General features: G+C 40.5%; 1 protein-coding gene across 2 annotated transcripts; it reads right to left on the bottom strand.

The window, feature by feature from the left end:
• Positions 1-369: 369 nt before the first annotated feature.
• On the bottom strand, positions 370-19370 carry LOC130910580 (nucleolar protein dao-5-like). 2 transcript variants are annotated; one of them, XM_057828007.1, is made up of 10 exons: positions 19088-19370; positions 18230-18346; positions 18085-18162; positions 17904-18014; positions 17686-17820; positions 6779-6925; positions 6528-6683; positions 6184-6330; positions 1499-1621; positions 370-1421 (listed from the first exon to the last, which is right to left on the bottom strand). In XM_057828007.1, the coding sequence occupies exons 1-10, from the start codon at positions 19098-19100 to the stop codon at positions 1369-1371; spliced, it is 1080 nt and encodes a 359-aa protein (XP_057683990.1). In that variant the 5' UTR covers positions 19101-19370; the 3' UTR covers positions 370-1368. The 2 variants fall into 2 exon arrangements, with proteins under 2 accessions (XP_057683990.1, XP_057683989.1); XM_057828006.1 differs by having other exon boundaries at positions 372-1421; positions 6184-6333; positions 19088-19369.
• Between the last annotated feature and the right edge of the window lie 172 nt (positions 19371-19542).

The following is a 19542-nucleotide window of genomic DNA, read 5'->3' as shown; positions in this document are numbered from 1 at the left end:
AGTGTCCCACTACTAGGGGCATCACTACTGGCACCACTGTTGCCTTCACTCCCCACATTTTCTCCAACTCTTCCTTCAACCCTTGATATTTCTCCAGCTTTTCGTGTTCTTTTTTGCTGATGTTGCTATCGCTCGGGATTGTTACATCTATTACTACTGCTGTCTTCTGATGTTTACCCACCACCACTATGTCAGGCTGGTTGGCCATCACCAGTTTGTCTGTCTGGATCTGGAAGTCCCACAGGATCTTGGCTTGGTTGTTCTCGACCACCTTTGGATATTATATATATATATATATATATACATAATATTATATAAGTGTGTGTGTGTGTGTGTGTGTCACTATTCGAAGAAAGAACCAGAAAATTCATTGACTGCTTAGTTTTATTTAGAACCGTGTAGAATGGGGGAAAAAAACTAGCAATGAAATTGACTGCACTGTAAACACAAGCTAAACAAGCTCAAAAACTCCAAAAACTTAGCTTAATGGCAGATTGCAAGCAACTATAAGGTGCATACTGCCTCCTACCGTACAAGAATGTGGTGTTTTTTATTGGTCATTAATATCTTGTTCACCTGCCTAATCTTGCCTGTAATCATGTTGCTGCCTCTAGTGCTCAGTTACGGTATAGGGCTTATCGATTGCGCCGGAGGCATGAAAACGAAACTACCAATTTACAATGAGAAAAACAGAAAACAAACAAGTAACGTGTGACCCAGGTGCAATTTGAAAAGTAGTTGAGTAAAGGTGCAGATACCAGCTGTAAAATGTAGCGATGTAGTACTTCGTCCTTTTACTTTGTTACATTCCGCCACTGATGAATACTCATTTCAATGCCATTGACGGCCCTCGAAGTCCAAATGGACGAAGTCTAGCGTTGCAAGTGGCAGCCATTGAGTAATTCAGCTGCTAATGTCTATATAAATAAACATGATTATTATCATTATGATTGCTCATAATATTTTAAAGAAAAAGCAAAACTGCTTTATTTAATTTTTCACTCAAACATGCTGATCATACATTGAATACATGAAAAAGCTTACGCTAATATTAGTGTGCAATTTCCGACATTTACATCATGTAAACAAAACCCACTCATGGAAAAACAGTATCGGCACAAGTTGTAAAATGACACTTACGAAACATGCTCATGTGCACATAAAGCAAAACTGACATTTGGACCCAAACTAAAACGCGTTTGGTCCCAAATGAAAAATAAAGGGAGTCAACAAAATCGACTCCTTGAAAGGAATCACGTATAAAACTTCTTTTTTCTAAACATTAAACACTGTTTAGGAGGCCTCTCGCCTAAGAGATTCTTTCAACAAAGTGGTTTGAACATGGAACGTTTCTTGCTGTGGCAACGATTACTCCGAACTCTCTTCTAGTTTCTCCTTGACCTCCTCGGACAGCCGCCATTCTGCATTGACGGGCGACAAGTATTTCAGTATTTACGTGGAAAAGGTACGATTCATGACTGGGCAGGCTCCTTTTTACCCGCTTGGCTTGCTGTTGTGGCAGCTTCCTTAATTTCACACCTCTCCAGCTTGATGCGGATAGTTTTGGTCACTTGAGGGTGTTTCACAGCTTCCATTAATGGTTCGTCATCTGAGCTGACACCTGAGGAAACGTCACACACTTTCTCTATTTAATGAATGAATAAATGCTTTATTTTGGACATATGCCAGAAGAAAGTAAATAAAGAAAATAAGAGTAAAACAAACAACAAAAAGCAGTTTTAAAAAATCAGACAAACGAGACACTCAACAACAACGATAGTAAAGATAATAATAATATTAAAACCAACAGAATTTATCCAATATGCCCAGAAAGGAGTAGGATGAAGCATTTGTTGATTAAAACAAGAGTTGCCCGATAAAAGCATTTTAAAATAATATTGGAAAATATCGAAATTGGTTTTTCATGATCGGTTTTGGCCCAATATGGACGCTCAGTAAGTCAAGAGGATGCACTGTCAATGAAAACTTGACGAAATTTTGAGATTTTGTCGACTAAAACTAGACGAACACGAAAACATTTTGAAATGACTAAAATATGAATAAGACTACAAAGTATTTTTGTCTAAAAGACTAAGACAAAAATTAAAAGGGCTGCCAAAAAAAATGCTGCCTTCTGCCTTTGTACAAGGGCTGGTCACAGCTTAGCACAGCAGTTATGCTTATTGACAGGGGTGCACATAAGTGGTCCGCATGCGCGCATGCGTACTGGATGTAGACAAATGCGCTGGCCCTCAACGGCTTCCATACGCTTTTGCGTACCGATGGCTGACCACTGGATTTGCGGCGGACACGAGAAAATAACTTCTCAAAATTTTGAAGAGGCAGGCCACACTGAGTAATTACTTTAGTGATGGGACGAAATGAGCCGAGGTTCCGAAGCTTGTGTCGAGTAATGGGAGGGGGGTTTCCACGAAGCTTGTAGCGAGGCGCGCTTCATTTCGGCAAAACCCGGAAATGATGACGTGGGAAGCCTCGCCAGTGGCCGGCTGAATCTCGTGAGTGCTTCGGAAGTGATCCAACGTTTGGCGCACATTGCAAAAACAGGACAGACTACGGTATAAATTGGTTGCAAAACGCAATGGCGATCGCCTGTTATCTCACATTTTGTGGATTTCGGGCTCCTGTACTTGTTACATCTGTGCGCAACAGTGCAACCAGTGCAATCTTTTTTCGAGCCTTGTCCTTTGCTTGCGATGGAACCTGCGCGAAAAGAGCGATCCTCCCCTGTATGGGAACATTTTGATTTGATTGCTTTCAATAAGGTAAGGGAGAAAAACTACTTTAATATAAATGTGAGTGTGTGTGTGTACCTATCTGAACCAAACATCAACAGAATGAACAATCCATTAGTGTACTGGGAGGCACAAAAGAATACCTACCCAAATTTATGTAAACTGGCACTCACATTTCTCTGCACCCCAGCTTCATCTGTGCCTTGTGAAAGAATATTTTCTAAAGCTGGTGAAATATTCCCCCCCCCCCAAAAAAGAAACTGTTTAAAGCCAGCCACTGTGGGAAAGCTATTATTTCTAAATAAAAATGAATAACAAATTACCCTTAGCACTTGTTGTATTTTGTTCACATACTAAATTCCTAACACAAGCACATTCATATCTTTGTCTTAAGCAAATAGGGCTTCTAGACCACTTGATGGCGCCATAGGGTAAATGAAGCACCATGAAGCTTTGCTACATGTGCAAACCAATTGGCTGCAAAGCTTCATTGCTTCATGAGGCTTCATTTGGCCATCACTAAATTACTTCCGTGTTCCCCCACCCCCGTCAAAGGCAGACGACAGAGACGTCACCGGAGCTACCGAAAAAAAGGACTTTTGCTGAAAAGTGGCTACAGGAGGTACCATGGCTAGAAGCAAATGATGCTCGCACGGAAATGCGGTACAAAATGTGCCGTGAGAATCCCAATGTCGCTGATAAGAGCAGCGCATTTTATGTAGGGTCAAAGAATTTCAGCCATCCAAACTTTGAAAAGCACGAAAAAAACAGAGCAAGTGGCAATTAATCAAACTATCGATGTCAAACAGGACCCCACTCGCCCTATGGACAAGTGGCGGAATAAAGGTAATGAACAGCGACATGCACTGACAAACGTGTTTTTGCTCGCATTTTACAAAGCTAAACATGCACGTTCAATGAGGTCTGATGAGGAGGATATCCCACTTTTAAAAAGGCTTGGAGTTAATGTGGGAGCCGCATAATGCCCTTTATTTTGAATTGGTGCTTTTTATTTCTTTACATTTCACTTCAAAGTAATGGCAATTTTGTTGTGCCAGTTGATGTTAATCAAGCATTAATTGTTAATATAATTAATTAAAGTTAATTGGCTCTAAGTAAAACTTGTCATAAATGTATCGCATCAGGCGAGTTGGCTCTCAAACTCAATGAGGACCAAGTCACATCTCCAGGTCCTCCTCTGAGAACCTGGGCAAAAAAATTATGTGCACCCCTGCTTATTGACCATTAAATGTCTCCAAACTAAGATGCTTGCGATTCTTTTATGTGAGCATCATCATTATTAAAGCGTCCAGTGGGGCATATCAGTACAATTAGCCGTAATATGTTAAGTTCACGACCGCATATATCGGTATCAGTCTGATATCGGTATCTGATTTTTTAAGTTGGACAATATCGGGATATCGGTTATAAAAGTAATCACCGGACAACTCTAATTAAAACCTACCCCTCTCTGATATTTCTCAACTATTAGTCCGTCATATTACTAGCCCTCATATTACCAAAAGAAATAACGTGAATAACCATATACATGAGATGAAAAATAAACACAAAATAAAAAAGGAACTAGCCAATAACACATTTGTGAAAACACCTAATATTGTAATTAAACCCCTTCCTTTTCCCTTTACCCTGTAAAAAACATGTGTTTATACCGCTTCTTAAACTGGGTCATGCTTGGTCAATGCTAGGTATGAGTGTGTGCGTAAATGGTTGTTCCTCTCCATGTGCCCTGTGATTGGCTGGCAAATGATCAAAGGTGGATAGAGTTGCCAAAATATTTTACTCAGGTAAGAGTCGCGTTACTTCAAAATAATAGTATTCAAGTAAAAGTACTCATCCAAAAAATGTACTCAAGTATAAGTAAAAGTATTTGGTGAAAAGAAAACTCAAATAATGAGTTACATTGGATGTTTTTTTGTTTTTTTTTTTCAAACAAAGGTATTTTTTCAGCACTGTTATCTTTATGAACTGTCAACTGTTATTATTATAGTGTACTATAACATTACATAATCAAATTAAGACAAAGAAAAAAAAACATTGAATTCCAGCGAGAGAGAAAAAAAATGTACAAAATTAAGCATTATTCGTCAAAGAGCATGGGTGCCCTCAAGTTCCTATAATGAAACTCCAGTTTTCCGTGGGCAATCGGTACCAAATTAAAAAACAGAGATTAAAATCTGCGCTTTCGGGTCATGTTGACAGCTATGTCAAACACTTATTTTTTTGACCACATGATTGAACAGGCTGGCGTGATCATAGAATGGGAAGCTTGATTGCAAACAAGATTGGTATAATAGAGTCAACTTCTATTCACACATATTCTATGTGCAATACTTATTTACATGCAATAATAAATGCCTTTAATAAATGCAATTATTTGCACTACCGGAACATAGGACTACCTCATACATATTTTATTTTTAGATTTTGTACTTTTATTCTTGCAAGACACTTACGAGATATTTACTTGTCCTGCACTGTAAAGGGAGATGCTCCACAATTTCACTGAACAACTGTATAGTGACAATAAAGGACTATTCTATTCTATTCTATTTGATTATTGTTGTTACGTCTCATTGGTGAAACTGGTTGAGCCACTGTTAGCGTCTCTGGCAAAAAAAAAAAAAAAAAAGTAAAAAAAAAGTAAAATCTAATATGTACATTTCATTTATTTTCCATGCCGCTTATGAGGGTCGCGGAGGTGCTGGAGCCTATCCCAGCTAACTACGGGCAGTAGGCGGGTTACACCCTGAATTGGATGCCAGCCAATCACAGGGCACAATGAGACAAATAACCATTCCCGCACATAATCATGCCTACGGACAATTCAGAGCGTTCAATCAGCCTACCACGAGAACATGCCACACAGAAAGGGCCGGAAGCCTGGGATTGAGCCCTTGATGTCAGAACTGTGGGGCAAATGTGCTAACACCTTGGCCACCGTGCCGCCTAATTTGTAGAATGAACAGAAAAATGTAACGCCTTGTGTAGCCCACAGTAGCGAAGTAAGAGTAGCATTTCTTTTTCACAAATCTACTGAAGTAAAAAGTATGACTGAGTGAAGTTACTTAGAAATACATTTTTCTCGAAGTTACAAAAGTAAATGTGACGAAGTAAATGTAACGCTTTACTACCCACCTCTGACCAAGGTACATACCGAACCTTGACTTGTGTGTACCGTTACACCCATAATCACAGATTTTCTTGAATTTGCTTGTATTTATGTATGTTATGTCCCCTCAAGCTCCACCTCAATTTTTTCCCCCGAAAAAAAAATGCAGTTATTTGCCTGTTTGCAGACATGTTGTTGGTGCACATGAAAAAGGACCGTATTTTAAAAAATGAGCAAAAAAATTAACTATACAACCCAACCTCAGCGCATACAGTAGTACTTGTTTTTACTTGTTACCTGGCAAGGACTTTTTCGAGGCTCGAGGAGTTGCAGCCCTCTTTTTGGGAGCCGAGGCTTGTTTTTTCACCTTGGACTTTTTCTCCGCTTGGGATTTTTTCACTAGATTAATAAGAGGCTCATCATCCGAGCTCTCGTCCGATTGACCTGCTTGAAAGAGACAGATTAATGCAACCTTGAAGTGAGTTAATAAAACACTTGCAGGTTATCTAAATTACTTCAATAAAAATATAAAGCTTGGACAATTACAGCACTTTTTTATCCTCTTGCAGCTCGGTTGAAATCACGCAAATTCATTTAAATGAGCGACTACTTTCATTTGTCCCTTGTAAATGTTTATTTACCTCGCCTTTTTTTAGAAGCGCTGCCTTGTGACGCGCCACTCTTTTTCACTGGCTTTTTCTTTTCCTCCGCCGGCTTCCGCTTGGCAATGAAGTTCACCAAAGGTACATCATCATTGTCGTCATCGTCATCATTGCCGTTGTTGTCGGAGCCGTCGTCTAAGGACGAACACGATTTGAAAATCTGACAGGAAAGTGCTCGAAAAAAAGCCTTGCGCTTCCGTAGGACGTGCATGGCGTTCTCAGAGCCTTACCACGGTCCGCTTTGATTGCGCGCGCCGCTCTGCCTTTCCTGGTGTTTTTTGCTGGCGTTTTCTGCCGAGTGCAGATCGCCTTCTTTCTTGCGAGGGTTGCGAGCGTGTCGTCGTCTGAGCTCTCGTTGGAAGATTCTGTGAATTTGACTGGAGGAAAAGATGATACGGAGGAATTTAAAGGGTGTGTTTGATCGAATTTTGCTTAACTGATAGGAATGTAGATGGTTGGAAACCATTGGTTTGACATACAGTGGAGAAAATAGGTATTTGAACACCCTGCTATTTATCAAGTTCTTCCCCTTAGAAATCATGGAGGACTCTGAAATTTTCATCGTAGGTGCATGTACACTGTGAGAGAGATAATCTAAAAAGAAAAATCCAGAAATCACAATGCATGATTTTTTAACAATATATTTGTGTGATACAGCTGCAAATAAGTATTTGAACACCTGTCTATCAGCTAGAATGCTGACTCTGAAAGACTTGTTAGTCCGCCTATTAAAAGCCTACTTCCGCTCCATGTATTATCATGAATCAGTTGCACTTGTTTGAGGTCGATAGCAACATAAAGACATCTGTCCACCCCATAAAACCAGTAAGACTCAAACTTGTAACATGGTCAAGACCAAAGAGCTGTCCAAAGACACCAGAGGCAAATTTAGGACTGTCGGAGCAATCATTAGAAAATGGAAGCAGCTAAACATGACGGTCAATCTCAATCGGGGTGGAGCCCCATTTAAGATATCACCTCGTGGGGTCTCAGGAATCAGCCCAGAACTACACGACATGAGTTGGTCAATGACCTGAAAAGAGCTGTGACTGTTTCCAAGGTTACTGTTGGTAATACACTAAGGCTACGTTCATACTACAGGTCTTAATGCACGAATCCGATTTTTTCGTGTTTTTCCGACTCGAGTGAGGCATTAACTTGACGGTCTGAACGTGACAAGTCGCATAGAACGGGACCATTTCAAATCCGATCTGGGTCACTTTCGTATGTGGTCTAAATCCAATCTGGGCCACATTTTTCCAGACTGTCGCGGCGGTCTGTACTGTCCAGTCCCGCAAATCGGATTTAATGCAGCAATTACGTCATCAAATAGCGAGAGAGTCGTTACCGTAGCGATGCACCTGTGCGTTATTAGCGCCTAGCTTGCAGTGAACACGGCGTTTGAGGAAGGGCTGAGCTTGAAAACAGTCATAAAAAATAAAAATGGGTTGAGGATAAGCCTGAGAATGCTCAGTTTTCTCTCTGTTCCAAGTGAGCAATATTTCAACATTGCCTCCACGGCCGAGAGTCGGGACAAACTGCCCGTATGTGTGTGTGACGTGCACGGACAGTGCGTGCATGCTATCGATCCATATAAACTTTGAATATTTGCCTAAACGGGGATTATTTATGTCTGTTATTTGTGTCCACCTTTTGAAAAGCAAAATATGATATCCCTGGAATGACGGATGACGTCTGTCATTTGTTTTGTTGGTTCTGCGCATGCGGGTCTTCTTGCTTAGCGGGTGTCGGACTGCGAATTAGTGCGCATGCGTAATACTTGAACGGTCTCAATGGATAAAGGCAGTCTGAACGGGCACGCCAAAAAAACGGATATGACAAAAAATCGGATTCGTGCATTAAGACCTGTAGTATGAACGTAGCCTAAGTTGTCATGGTTTGAAATCATGCAAGGCACGGAAGGTTCCCCTGCTTACACCAGCACATGTCAAAACCCATCTTTAAGTTTGCCTATGACCATTTGGATGATGCAGAGGAGTCATAGGAGCAGGTTTTGTGGTCAGATGGCAGTAGAATAAAACTTTTTGGTCATAATTCCACGAACTGTGTTTGGAAGAAAAACAATTATGAGTATGTTCTCAAGAACACCATCTCTACTGTGAAGCATGGGGGTGGTAGCATCATGCTTTGGAGGTGTTTTTCTGCGCATGGGACAGGATGAGTGCACTGTATTAAAGAGGATGACTGGGGCCCTGTGTTGTGAGATTTGGGGGAACAACCTTCTTCCTTTAGTCAGAGCATTGAAGATGGGTCGTGCCTGGGTCCTGGATTTCGTTCCAACCAATGAACAGGTCACCTTTTCACCAATCTGATCTCCTACAATTGTAATCAGTTGATTGCAGTCAGGTGCTGCTTGTTTCAGCAGAAAATTCATTGGTTCATCTATTTGCGCAGTCTTGGTTGAAATGAAATCCAGGACCCTCTTGGCCCTTTGTGGAATTGGTTGGCCTAGTGGGTCTCCAGACCTAAACCCAATAGAAAACCTTTGGAGGGAGCTCAAACTCTGTTTCCCAGTGACCGCCCAGAAACCCGACTGATAGGTGGGCCAAGATCACTCGTGCATTGTGTACAAACCTGTGAAAAGCTACAGGAAACGTTTGACCTCTGTAATTACAAACAAAGGCTACTGTACTGTATTAACATTTTTTTTCTCAGGTGTTCAAATACCTATTTGCAGCTGTATCACACAAATAAATTGTTGAATAATCATACGTTGTGATTTCTGGATTTTTTTTTTAGTTTTCCTCTCTCACAGTGGACATGCAGTCATGTACCTACGATGAAACTTTCAGACCCCTCCATAATTTCTAAGTGGGAGAACTTGTAAAATAGCAGGGTGTTCAAATACCTATTTTCTTCACTTTATTTTCTCATTTATTTGTGATTACATCCAGGAAGCAGGGTTTCCCCTAGTGCTTAATAAGCCTGGTGGGCTATGCTGCGTTCAGACCAAAGTTAAACCGTCGCGCGAAAACGGCTTGCTCATCCCAAATGTAGTTTTGTGTTCACACAGACATTACCTTATCGACAGTCAAAGTACAACAACTTCCAGTTCACATAACCTTAAATAAAGACAGGAATGTCAGGAATACAGTTGCATGTATGCTTCAGTGTGCGTCAGTGTTGATGTGTTGAGTGCTGTGTTGTCTGGCTGTCCCTAAACACACAGTGTATTTGACTGGAGTGAAAAAGGGAAGGATGGAGGAGTTGGCATTTTTGGTTGCAAACAAACCATTGAGAAGCCAAACTCTCCAGCCACTACTCTACAATATTGAGAAGCACAACATCATATATTTTTATTTTAATGCATTTTAATTTTTTATACCAAGTAATTTAATGTAAATTTCAACTTTGACAGTGAAATCCGACTTACAGACTTACAAACTCTTAATCTGAGACGAAGGAGAGATCAGTAAATTGTTGATGGTAATAGAGAACCTATGGACATTAAAGAGCATTGCGGTGGTTCCAACTAGGAGGACTTCTGTTTTGGAGCTGTTGAGTAGGAGGAGGCTAGAGGAGAACCAGGAGTTAATGTCATCTAAGCAGAGGGTGAGGGAGGAAGGTGGGAGGGAGGCAGTTGGTTTTGAGGAGATGTAGAGGTGGGTGTCATCCGCGCAACAGTGGAAGTGAATGTTGTGTTTGCGGAAGATGGAACAGAGGGGGAGAATGTAAATAATAAAGAGGAGCGGCCCCAGGACAGAGCTCTGGGGCACGCCAGCGGAGACAGAGAGGGAACTGGATTTATGAGGGCCGAATTTGACGAATTGGGTGCGGTTGGACAGGTAGGAAGTGAACCAGGAAAGGGTTGTGTGGGTGATACCAAAAGAGGAGAGTCGGTCGAGAAGGATTGTGTGGGAAATTGTGTCGAAGGCGGCAGTGAGGTCGGGTAGGACGAGAATTGATAATAAACCAGAGTCGGATGCTATGAGGAGGTCGTTTGTAATTCTAAGTAAGGCTATTTCGGTGCTATGGTGGGGGCCGAAACCGGATTGAAAGTGCTCGTAAATGTCATTGGTAATTAGGTGGTTATGGAGTTGGGATACAACGGTTTTTTCAAGAATTTTGGAAATGAAAGGTAGGTTCGAGATGGGGCGGAGGTTATTGAAATTGGTGGGATCCAGGTTGGGTTTCTTCAGAATGGGTGTGATGGAAGCAGTTTTGAGAGATGGAGGGACCGAATGGGATGTAAGTGAAGAGTGAATGATAGTAGTGATGAGGGGGGCTATTGAGGGAAGACAAGTTTTGATGAGGGCAGTGGGAAGAGGATCAAGGTGACAGGTAGTGGGTTTGGATTTGGTGATGATGTCAGAGATAGCCGGGATTGAAGGAAGGGTAAATGAGGAGAGGGTGCTAATGAGAGGAACATGAAAGGGAACAGGGTCAGTTACAGAAACTGCAGCTCCGTGGTGCGTCAGGGATTGGTGAATGTCAGTGATTTTTGTGGAGAAGAATGTCAGGATGGCTTCACAAAAATTAGCAGAGCATATGAGACGAGGGAGTGGTGTATAACAACACATAATAGTCATAATTTAAAAATTCCCGACAACATGACATTTTCATTTTATAAAAACATGGGTTACCACCAGGCATTTCAGGGAGAAACCCTGCAATCTACCAAATCATTTTAACACCGTGTCTCATCAGATGATGTCTTTCTCTTCCAGAATCTATTCATTTTTATTTGCCTGCTTCTTCTCACACAGACTGTGGGGATTTTCTATACTTTATCTCTAAAACATTGTTCCTGACATTGTGTTGCATTTTAATCTTCTAGTCATGAGTTGCTTTCGCTCGGCAAAATTGCAACATTTTTACAGTACAAAGTAGGAGGATTATTAGCAAGTAGTTAGAAAATATTGCTCAAGCTATGTTTAAAGGGAAAGTCAACACCAATATAATGAGCATTCCAGCCAAAAGAATCTTGTTAAATAGGGTGAAAAAACACAGAATTTCATTTTTTAATGTGGATGAGTGGAGAAAAACTTAAAATACATATTGTCAGACATGAGTTTATCACTAGTACACGAGTTCATTCGCTGCCATCCCACCCACTTCAAATGGATTGGACGTCTAGCGGTCAATGAGTTAAGTAATTTGAACAACTGTCTTTCACATGGTCATTTACAGTATAACATAGGGATGAACGATATTGGGAAAAACCATCATTGCGACTTTATGGGGGTTTGCGATATATTGAGATTTATATTGCGATATTAAAACTAGAAGATTTTTCACAATATAACTTGAAAAGCTGTTTTGGAAAGACTTCACTATGACCACATTGTATTCATTAGAAATGTCCCGGTCACATGATCGGAAATTGGGCGAAAAGTCTGAAGTGTGCTGAGGCAAGCGAGAGGCTGTTCTCGGCAGCATGAGCATCAAAGGTTTTCGGTATCGGATCAGGACTCGGTATCGGCAGATTGTCAAACTCAGGTGACTCGGGCATACGCACAGTTTAAAGGGGGGCGGGGGGCCAGGCCTTCCTTTGTGGCCGAAAGGTGTCACTGCATGTAATTGACTATATATATATATATATATATATATGACTTTAAAATTAAGAGTTTTCAGGTAAAATATTGTCTATAATTTTTGTGAAGCAATAAAACAAACAACAAAAATGAATGGTATGAACAAAAAAAAAATTTTTTATAATGGGTCAAAATTATTTTTCAAACAGATCATGTGACTGGCACCTTAGACGGTTATTTGCTTTGCTTAGCCAAAACCACCCGAGGACCGAAGAGGCAAGAGATACGTTTTTTTTTTTTCCAAACCTAAACTTTCAAAAGCGACAACTACTGAGTAAGAACCAAAGATTGAAAATGTGGACCATGAAACACCAAAGAGCACCGCCAAAATGGTGAGCAGAGTTTCAATTTGACCCACTAAAGACGCTAATTGTACAACAGAGCCACCACCGGTGTCTCGCCGATGCAGTAACCCCCCATCAAAAATTTTATCCCCTGTACGCGGGAGCGCATACACACATATAAGTTATGAGTTATGTCGACTTGAACAATTATTTGAAGCCAGAAAACAACCACATTTATATTTTTTGGACATCGAAGTTTATCAAACCGGAGAAACTCCATACAGGACTTGAATTACAGTAATAGCAGTTATAGGTCATACTACGAGTAAAACGGTAAAACATTGCCTTTTATTACGTTCAGTATGTACAGTGGGGCAAATAAGTACCTAGTCAACCACTAATTGTGCAAGTACTCCCACTTTAAAATATTAGAGAGGCCTGTAATTGTCAACATGGGAAAACCTCAACCATGAGAGACAGAATGTGGAAGAAAAAAAACAACAGAAAATCACATTGTTTGATTTTTAAAGAATTTATTTGCAAATCATGGTGGAAAATAAGTATTTGGTCAATACCAAAAGTACTTCTCAATACTTTGTTATGTACCCTTTGTTGGCAATAACGGAGGCCAAACGTTTTCTGTAACTCTTCACAAGCTTTTCACACACTGTTGCTGGTATTTTGGCCCATTCCTCCATGCAGACCTCCTCTAGAGCAGTGATGTTTTGGGGCTGTCGTTGGGCAACACGGACTTTCAACTCCCTCCACAGATTTTCTACGGGGTTGAGATCTGGAGACTGGCTAGACCACTCCAGGACCTTGAAATGCTTCTTACGAAGCCACTCCTTTGTTGCCCTGGCTGTGTGTTTGGGATCATTGTCATGCTGAAAGACCCAGCCACGTCTCATCTTCAATGCCCTTGCTGATGGAAGGAGATTTTCACTCAAAATCTCTCGATACGTGGCCCCATTCATTCTTTCCTTTACACAGATCAGTCGTCCTGGTCCCTTTGCAGAAAAACAGCCCCAAAGCATGATGTTTCCATCCCCATGCTTCACAGTGGGTATGCTGCAATTCAGTATTCATATTCCTCCAAACAAGAGAACATGTGTTTCTACCAAAAAGTTATATTTTGGTTTCATCTGACCATAACACATTCTCCCAGTCCTCTTCTAGATCATCCAAATGCTCTCTAGCGAACCGCAGACGGGCCTGGACGTGTACTGGCTTCAGCAGGTGGACACGTCTGGTAGTGCAGGATTTGAGTCCCTGGCGGCGCATTGTGTTAGTTATAGTAGCCTTTGTTACTGTGGTCCCAGCTCTCTGTAGGTCATTCACTAGGTCCCCCCGTGTGGTTCTGGGATTTTTGCTCACCGTTCTTGTTATCATTTTGACGCCACGGGGTGAGATCTTGCATGGAGCCCCAGATCGAGGGAGATAATCAGTGGTCTTGTATGTCTTACATTTTCTAATAATTGCTCCCACAGTTGATTTCTTTACACCAAGCATTTTACCTATTGCATATTCAGTCTGCACAGCCTGGTACAGGCCTACAATTTTGTCTCTGGTGTCCTTCAACAGCTCTTTGGTCTTGGCCATTGTGGAGTTTGGAGTGTGACTGACTGAGTTTGTGGACAGGTGTCTTTTATACCAATAATGAGTTAAAACAGGTGCCATTAATACAGGTAACGACTGGAGCCTCATTAAACCTCGTTAGACCTCGTTAGAAGAAATTAGACCTCTTTGACAGCCGGAAATGTTGCTTGTTTGTAGGTGACCAAATACTTATATTCCACTGTAATTTGGAAATAAATTCTTTAAAAAAATCAAACAATGTGGTTTTCTGTTTTTTTTCCACATTCTGTCTCTCCTGGTTGAGGTTTACCCATGTTGACAATTACAGGCCTCTCTAATCTTTTCAAGTAGGAGAATTTGCACAGTTGGTGGTTGACTAAATACTTATTTTCCCCACTGTATGTTATGTTATATGACAGATGGATGGGCCATGTTTTAAAACCTTGAGGATAACTACAGCACGAAAACACGGAAATCAAGTACATCAGTGCAGCGCAGTGGCTCCGCCCAGGGGATACAATTTTGACGGGGGTAACTACATTGGCACAAGACTGGCTGGCGTGCCATATTCACTGGATGACGATCTTGGCTAAAAGTATAGCTGTCCTAAGCAGCCAGATTTAGAATTCCCCTCAAGAATGATGGGAAACAAAAAAAACGCTCATTTTCAACGTACTATTATACATATTCTTGTAAATTCATTTTATGGCTTACACTGCATTTTGGGGTCATGAACATGTTGTGCCCCCCCTTCCCCAAAAGTCAAACTTCGCCTATGGACTTGGGTGCAAAAATATGCAATCGGGACATCCCTAGTATTCGTATAATACCATTTAATCCAGGTTAAGGGGTTTTATATGTGAATGATGAAGATTGGGGTAGGAGTGGGAACCTCTTGGTACCTCACGATACGAAACGCGATACAAAGCTCTAGAGGTGTGCGAAGTTTCCGATTCTTAGATTATTCGCGATTCGGCCGTGGAAGATTCGACAACGATTCACAAACATCCAAATTCCGATTATTGAAATATGTCAAGTAAAGCGGAAGTAAAACACACTCAGCGCGCCGCGCGGTCTTCGGACTGAATGAGGTACGGAGCGAGAGTAGCTAAACATCATGCTTGTCATTACCCGGCCCCTCGGGTAATGCCAATGCTCAACTCACGGCTCTAGCTCAACTCATGCCGCGAGATAAAAAAAGCAACAACATACCTGACTGCTGCCGAAAGCTGCTACAAAGTACATCCACAATACATAATGTTAAGGTAGATATCATATTTATATAGGACTAGATGTATTATATACTCGGTGGTAGTACATGTAGAGAAAGCTAGATGCGGGCGTAGTAAACGGCCGCCATCTTAAAGCAGTAGACTTCCCTGCAAGGCTGTTGTAGCGAACCTTCCAAGCGAACCTAATTAACCTTTTATCTAAAATACTCCTAAATCGGTAAAATAATGACTTGAATCTATCTTTAAAATAGTTTTAAAACTTTCACATGTTGAAAGTAGACAAAAGGGAAATTATGGAATAACAGGAGCAATTTTAACAACTTTAACGGTTGATTGACAACATTAAATTAATTGAATGTAGTTTAAAGCTGCTGATACAGAATGGGGATTTGAGTAGATTATTTACTGTTTTTAACTGTTAACTTGATACTGAAATAGTTGTTTATTTAAGCCTGCGAGGCTTTTTTTTTTCATTAGCAGCTAATAGCGGGGGGGGGGGGGGGTCATCAATAATCGATTTATAATCGAATCATAGCCTCTGAATCGGAATCGAATCGTTAGGTGCCCAAAGATTCCCACCTCTACAAAGCTCACAATAAGATGACCTGACAATATGGCGATACAACGATTATCGATACATTTGTAGAATATCCTACAATGATTTTCTGGCCAACAACTAATAAACAGAAAAAATAGCTTCTGCTGTGAATTGGAATGAGTTTATCACTAGTAGATGTCCAATCCATTTGAAGTGGGAGGGATGGCAGCAAATGAACGAATGTTCATTCGCTGCCACCCTCCCACTTCAAACGGATTGAACGCCTATGGCCGTCAGTGGCAGCCAATGCCAGGCAATGAGGTAGTTTTGGGCCATTTAAGGTCACTTATCTGTTGATGTTCAGTTACTTCCTGTTGATTTTGGGGTATTTTATGGGTCACTTCCTGTTGATTTTGAGTTACAGAACAGGAAGTGTCCTGGGAATCACCCAAATGAATAGGCAGTGACTCAAACTCAACAGGAAATGACCTATAAAAGCCCTAAAATTGACCGCAAGTTACATGTAAATGCCCTGAAAACCCACAGTCTAAATGGATTGGGCGTCGTGCACCATCAATGCAGCCTTAGAGTTAACAGAGACACTATTAAGGTGGAAGATTTTGGTAGCAACTTGTTGGTTCCTATTTATTTATTTATTTTAGATATTGACACCTTTTTAAAACGATATCTTGATTCTTGGCAGGAGCATATCAATAACTTTTTGGGATACAAAGTGTCACGATATATCACCATTTTGATATTTTGTCACACCCCTAGATTGGGATATATACAAGGAATCCAGGAAGCCATGTATCTGCATAATTGCTGCTTTTATGAAGCAAAACAAAAGCTTACATTAAAAGAAAAAATAAATAAATTAACAATCGCATGTAAATTGCGATGTTCAAACGATATATTGCGCAGGCCTAGTATAACAGGTGGCCTGCTTAGAACTAGAAGTTGGACTCTAATGATTATGTCAGCAGCACCGTGAAAAAATCATTTTAAAAGCTGAAAACAATGACTTTTAGTGGTTTTACAAAACTAACTTTATGAGCACTCACTCTGACAAACAAAAGTTCCAGCATCATCACCTTGTCTTGTCAAGAATCTGCATTAGACAAGGTGTCAAGAGTCAAGAATCTGCATTGGACAAGGTAATAATGCTGGAACTTTGTTTGGTGCTGTTCCAGTGAGATTTACAAAGATGACTGCCTGAAGAAAACATCAAAATTCCCTCAGTCCTTGATGATATGGGGCTGCATGTCAGGCAAAGGCACTTCAATAAATGCACAAGTTTAAATTGAAATTTTAGATAGCTTTCTTATCCCTTCAATTGAAAATATGTTTGTCATTTTCCAAGATGACAATGCATCATGCCACAGAGCTAAAACTGTTGAAGCATTCCTTGGAGAAAGACTCATCCAGTCAATGTCATGGCCTACAAATAGCCCAGATCTCAACCCTATTGAAAACCTGTGGTGGAAATTGAAAAAAAATAGTCCAGAGCAAGGCTGCAAGGATGATCTGGCAACTGCAATCAAAGAGAGTTGGCACCAAATTGATGAAGAATACTCATCAAGTCCATGCCTCAGAGACTGCAAGCTGACATAAAAGCCAGAGGTGGTGCTACTAAATACTAGAGATGTGTTTTGATTATTATTTCGTTGTTTGTTTCTAATGATTCCATATTTTATTCCTCAGAATGGAGTGATTCCATATATATTTCCCTGCACTTGCTCTATAAAAGTAACATTTACTGACCACTCCATTGTTTTTTTATTAATCTCTTTCAGAGTTTCTGAATGCTAAAGAGCTGCACTTTTGAACAAATTCATTTTTTTTCAAGCTTTTTAACAGAGTTTGTTCTACATGATAAAATGCCTGAGTGAGTGCTCGTCCGAAACTGGCGATTCCATACTTTTTGCTAGGGTTTGTAATCGACCCACTTGCCTCTTTTCTTTGCCGCATTCCTTTTGGATGTGGTCTCATTGGTTCTTGTAGGAGTGCCCCTTTGCTGAGGCTTCACTTTTTGGGCGATTACGCTCAGAGGCTCATCATCCGAACTTAGGTCCTCATTTGGAGTTTCTGTACAAGAAATATGGCTTCAAAAATAAAGGAAGAAGAAACAGTGTTGCGCAATGGAAGATTCAAATGGACGGTTTAATTGCCTTTCTTCTTCTTTGGCGTAGCAGGCTTCCTCGTTGGCGTTTTGATTTTTTTGCTAGCTTTGATTGGCGTTTTGGCTTTCACCAAGGGACCATTGTCAGAGCTGTCGTCCTCTTTTAGGATCAGAAATGGGTAAATATTAAAAGCAAATAAACATAAAAGAACTAAAATACACTTACTCACCTGCATTTCTAGATTTTTTGCCACGAAATGGAGATCTGCTTTCCTTCTTTGTCTTTTGCTTAATCAGAGGCTCATCATCTGTTGAGAGAAAAGCCTGTGAGAATGCATACAACCAGGGAAGGTACGCGCAATCAGACACCATTACCACTTTTGTCCTCAGCGTTGGAGCTGTGGGCATCCTCAGTGTACTTCTCCTTTTTGTGTCGCCTCGCCGCCATTTTTGAGAGGGGAACGTCATCGTCTGAGCTGGAGTTGTCCTTGCCTGCAGTAGAAAAATTATCACGTATATCATGAATGAGGTAAATATTTAGTTACTTGGGAAGAAAACACACTGTACGCAAAATGGATGCAATATTGGGCTTCTAGATCCTGGGTTAACATTTAAAATTTCTCCCAAAAATTACTCACGTGACCTTAATTTGATCTCTGAATTTTGAATGCACATGTTTACTGTTTAAGACTTTTTTGCACAACTTCTATATTACATGTAGGCACCACCAACGGATAAGTACAGGACCTGGTCCACCTTAATAAAGCTTTCATCTCCAGAACATAAAGACAGAATTGAACAATTTACTAATATTCAAAAAGTGTCTTGCCATCAAAAATAATTTTAAAAAGTAGCTGCTGTAATTTACATGTTGAAACAGAATTTTATAGACTGGCGGAGTGACTGAAAGGCACACAAGTCGACGTTCTTGGGTGGTTTAATGGTCCATTTATTGATAGAACAAGCAACAATTTTAATAACACAATAAATATGATTTAATAGAGGCATTTTGAATTCTTGCGTATATATACACACGTATAAAAAGCAATACCCAACACTGTATCTATATGCGCATATGAATATGTTATTATAATTTCAAAATATCGCAAGTGGTTGAGACAAAAATGACATGCATTATCTGAAACGTGTGGAGTTGCTGACAGGCTTTTCCAGCTTCAAGCCTGCTAAAATGAAAAATGTAATAAATTATTTTTCAATTATTAAGTAACGTACCGCTGTGGTCCATTTCGTTGCAAAAAGGAATTGAAGATGCTCATCCAAAATGCAACCTCCCAAAAATTCCTAGCTTATTTCGCGTGTAGCAATGCTAGTTGCGCGTTTTTCCTGCGTTTTGTCGAGCGGCAGGGGGCAAAGTTTGCCTAATTTGTTCGATTTATTAAAAGGAGAGGAGCACAATAAGAGTTTAACAGGTTTACGTCGTAGAGATGTGGAAAAGTTGGCGTTCCCTTCGACTACACCTGACTTGTTCACTGACGGCTGTTTGAGGAGACATGAAGGGCTCAGTTTTATGACGTCATTGCGCGGGCTCACGCTTTTATATATAATGCTAGATGTCTTATACGCGCCGATATACAGTATAACAGAGACATAGTTCAAATTACGAGAGGCCAAACCATTTGAAAATACGTCAAGAACAATTACTTAAATTAAGAGTATTTTGGGGAGAA

Source organism: Corythoichthys intestinalis, chromosome 22, assembly GCF_030265065.1.
Source record: "Corythoichthys intestinalis isolate RoL2023-P3 chromosome 22, ASM3026506v1, whole genome shotgun sequence".
NCBI lineage: Eukaryota > Metazoa > Chordata > Actinopteri > Syngnathiformes > Syngnathidae > Corythoichthys > Corythoichthys intestinalis.
Note: the sequence above shows the minus strand (reverse complement) of the source record. Positions and strands in the feature narration are given on the sequence as shown.

Coding starts and splice junctions, on each gene's coding strand:
- LOC130910580 (XM_057828006.1), bottom strand. Junction 17,821..17,903: donor TACGCCAAAGAAGAAGAAAG/GCAATTAAACCG, acceptor TTTCTTGTACAG/AAACTCCAAATGAGGACCTA. Junction 6,926..17,685: donor GAATGCGGCAAAGAAAAGAG/GCAAGTGGGTCG, acceptor CTTTTCCTCCAG/TCAAATTCACAGAATCTTCC.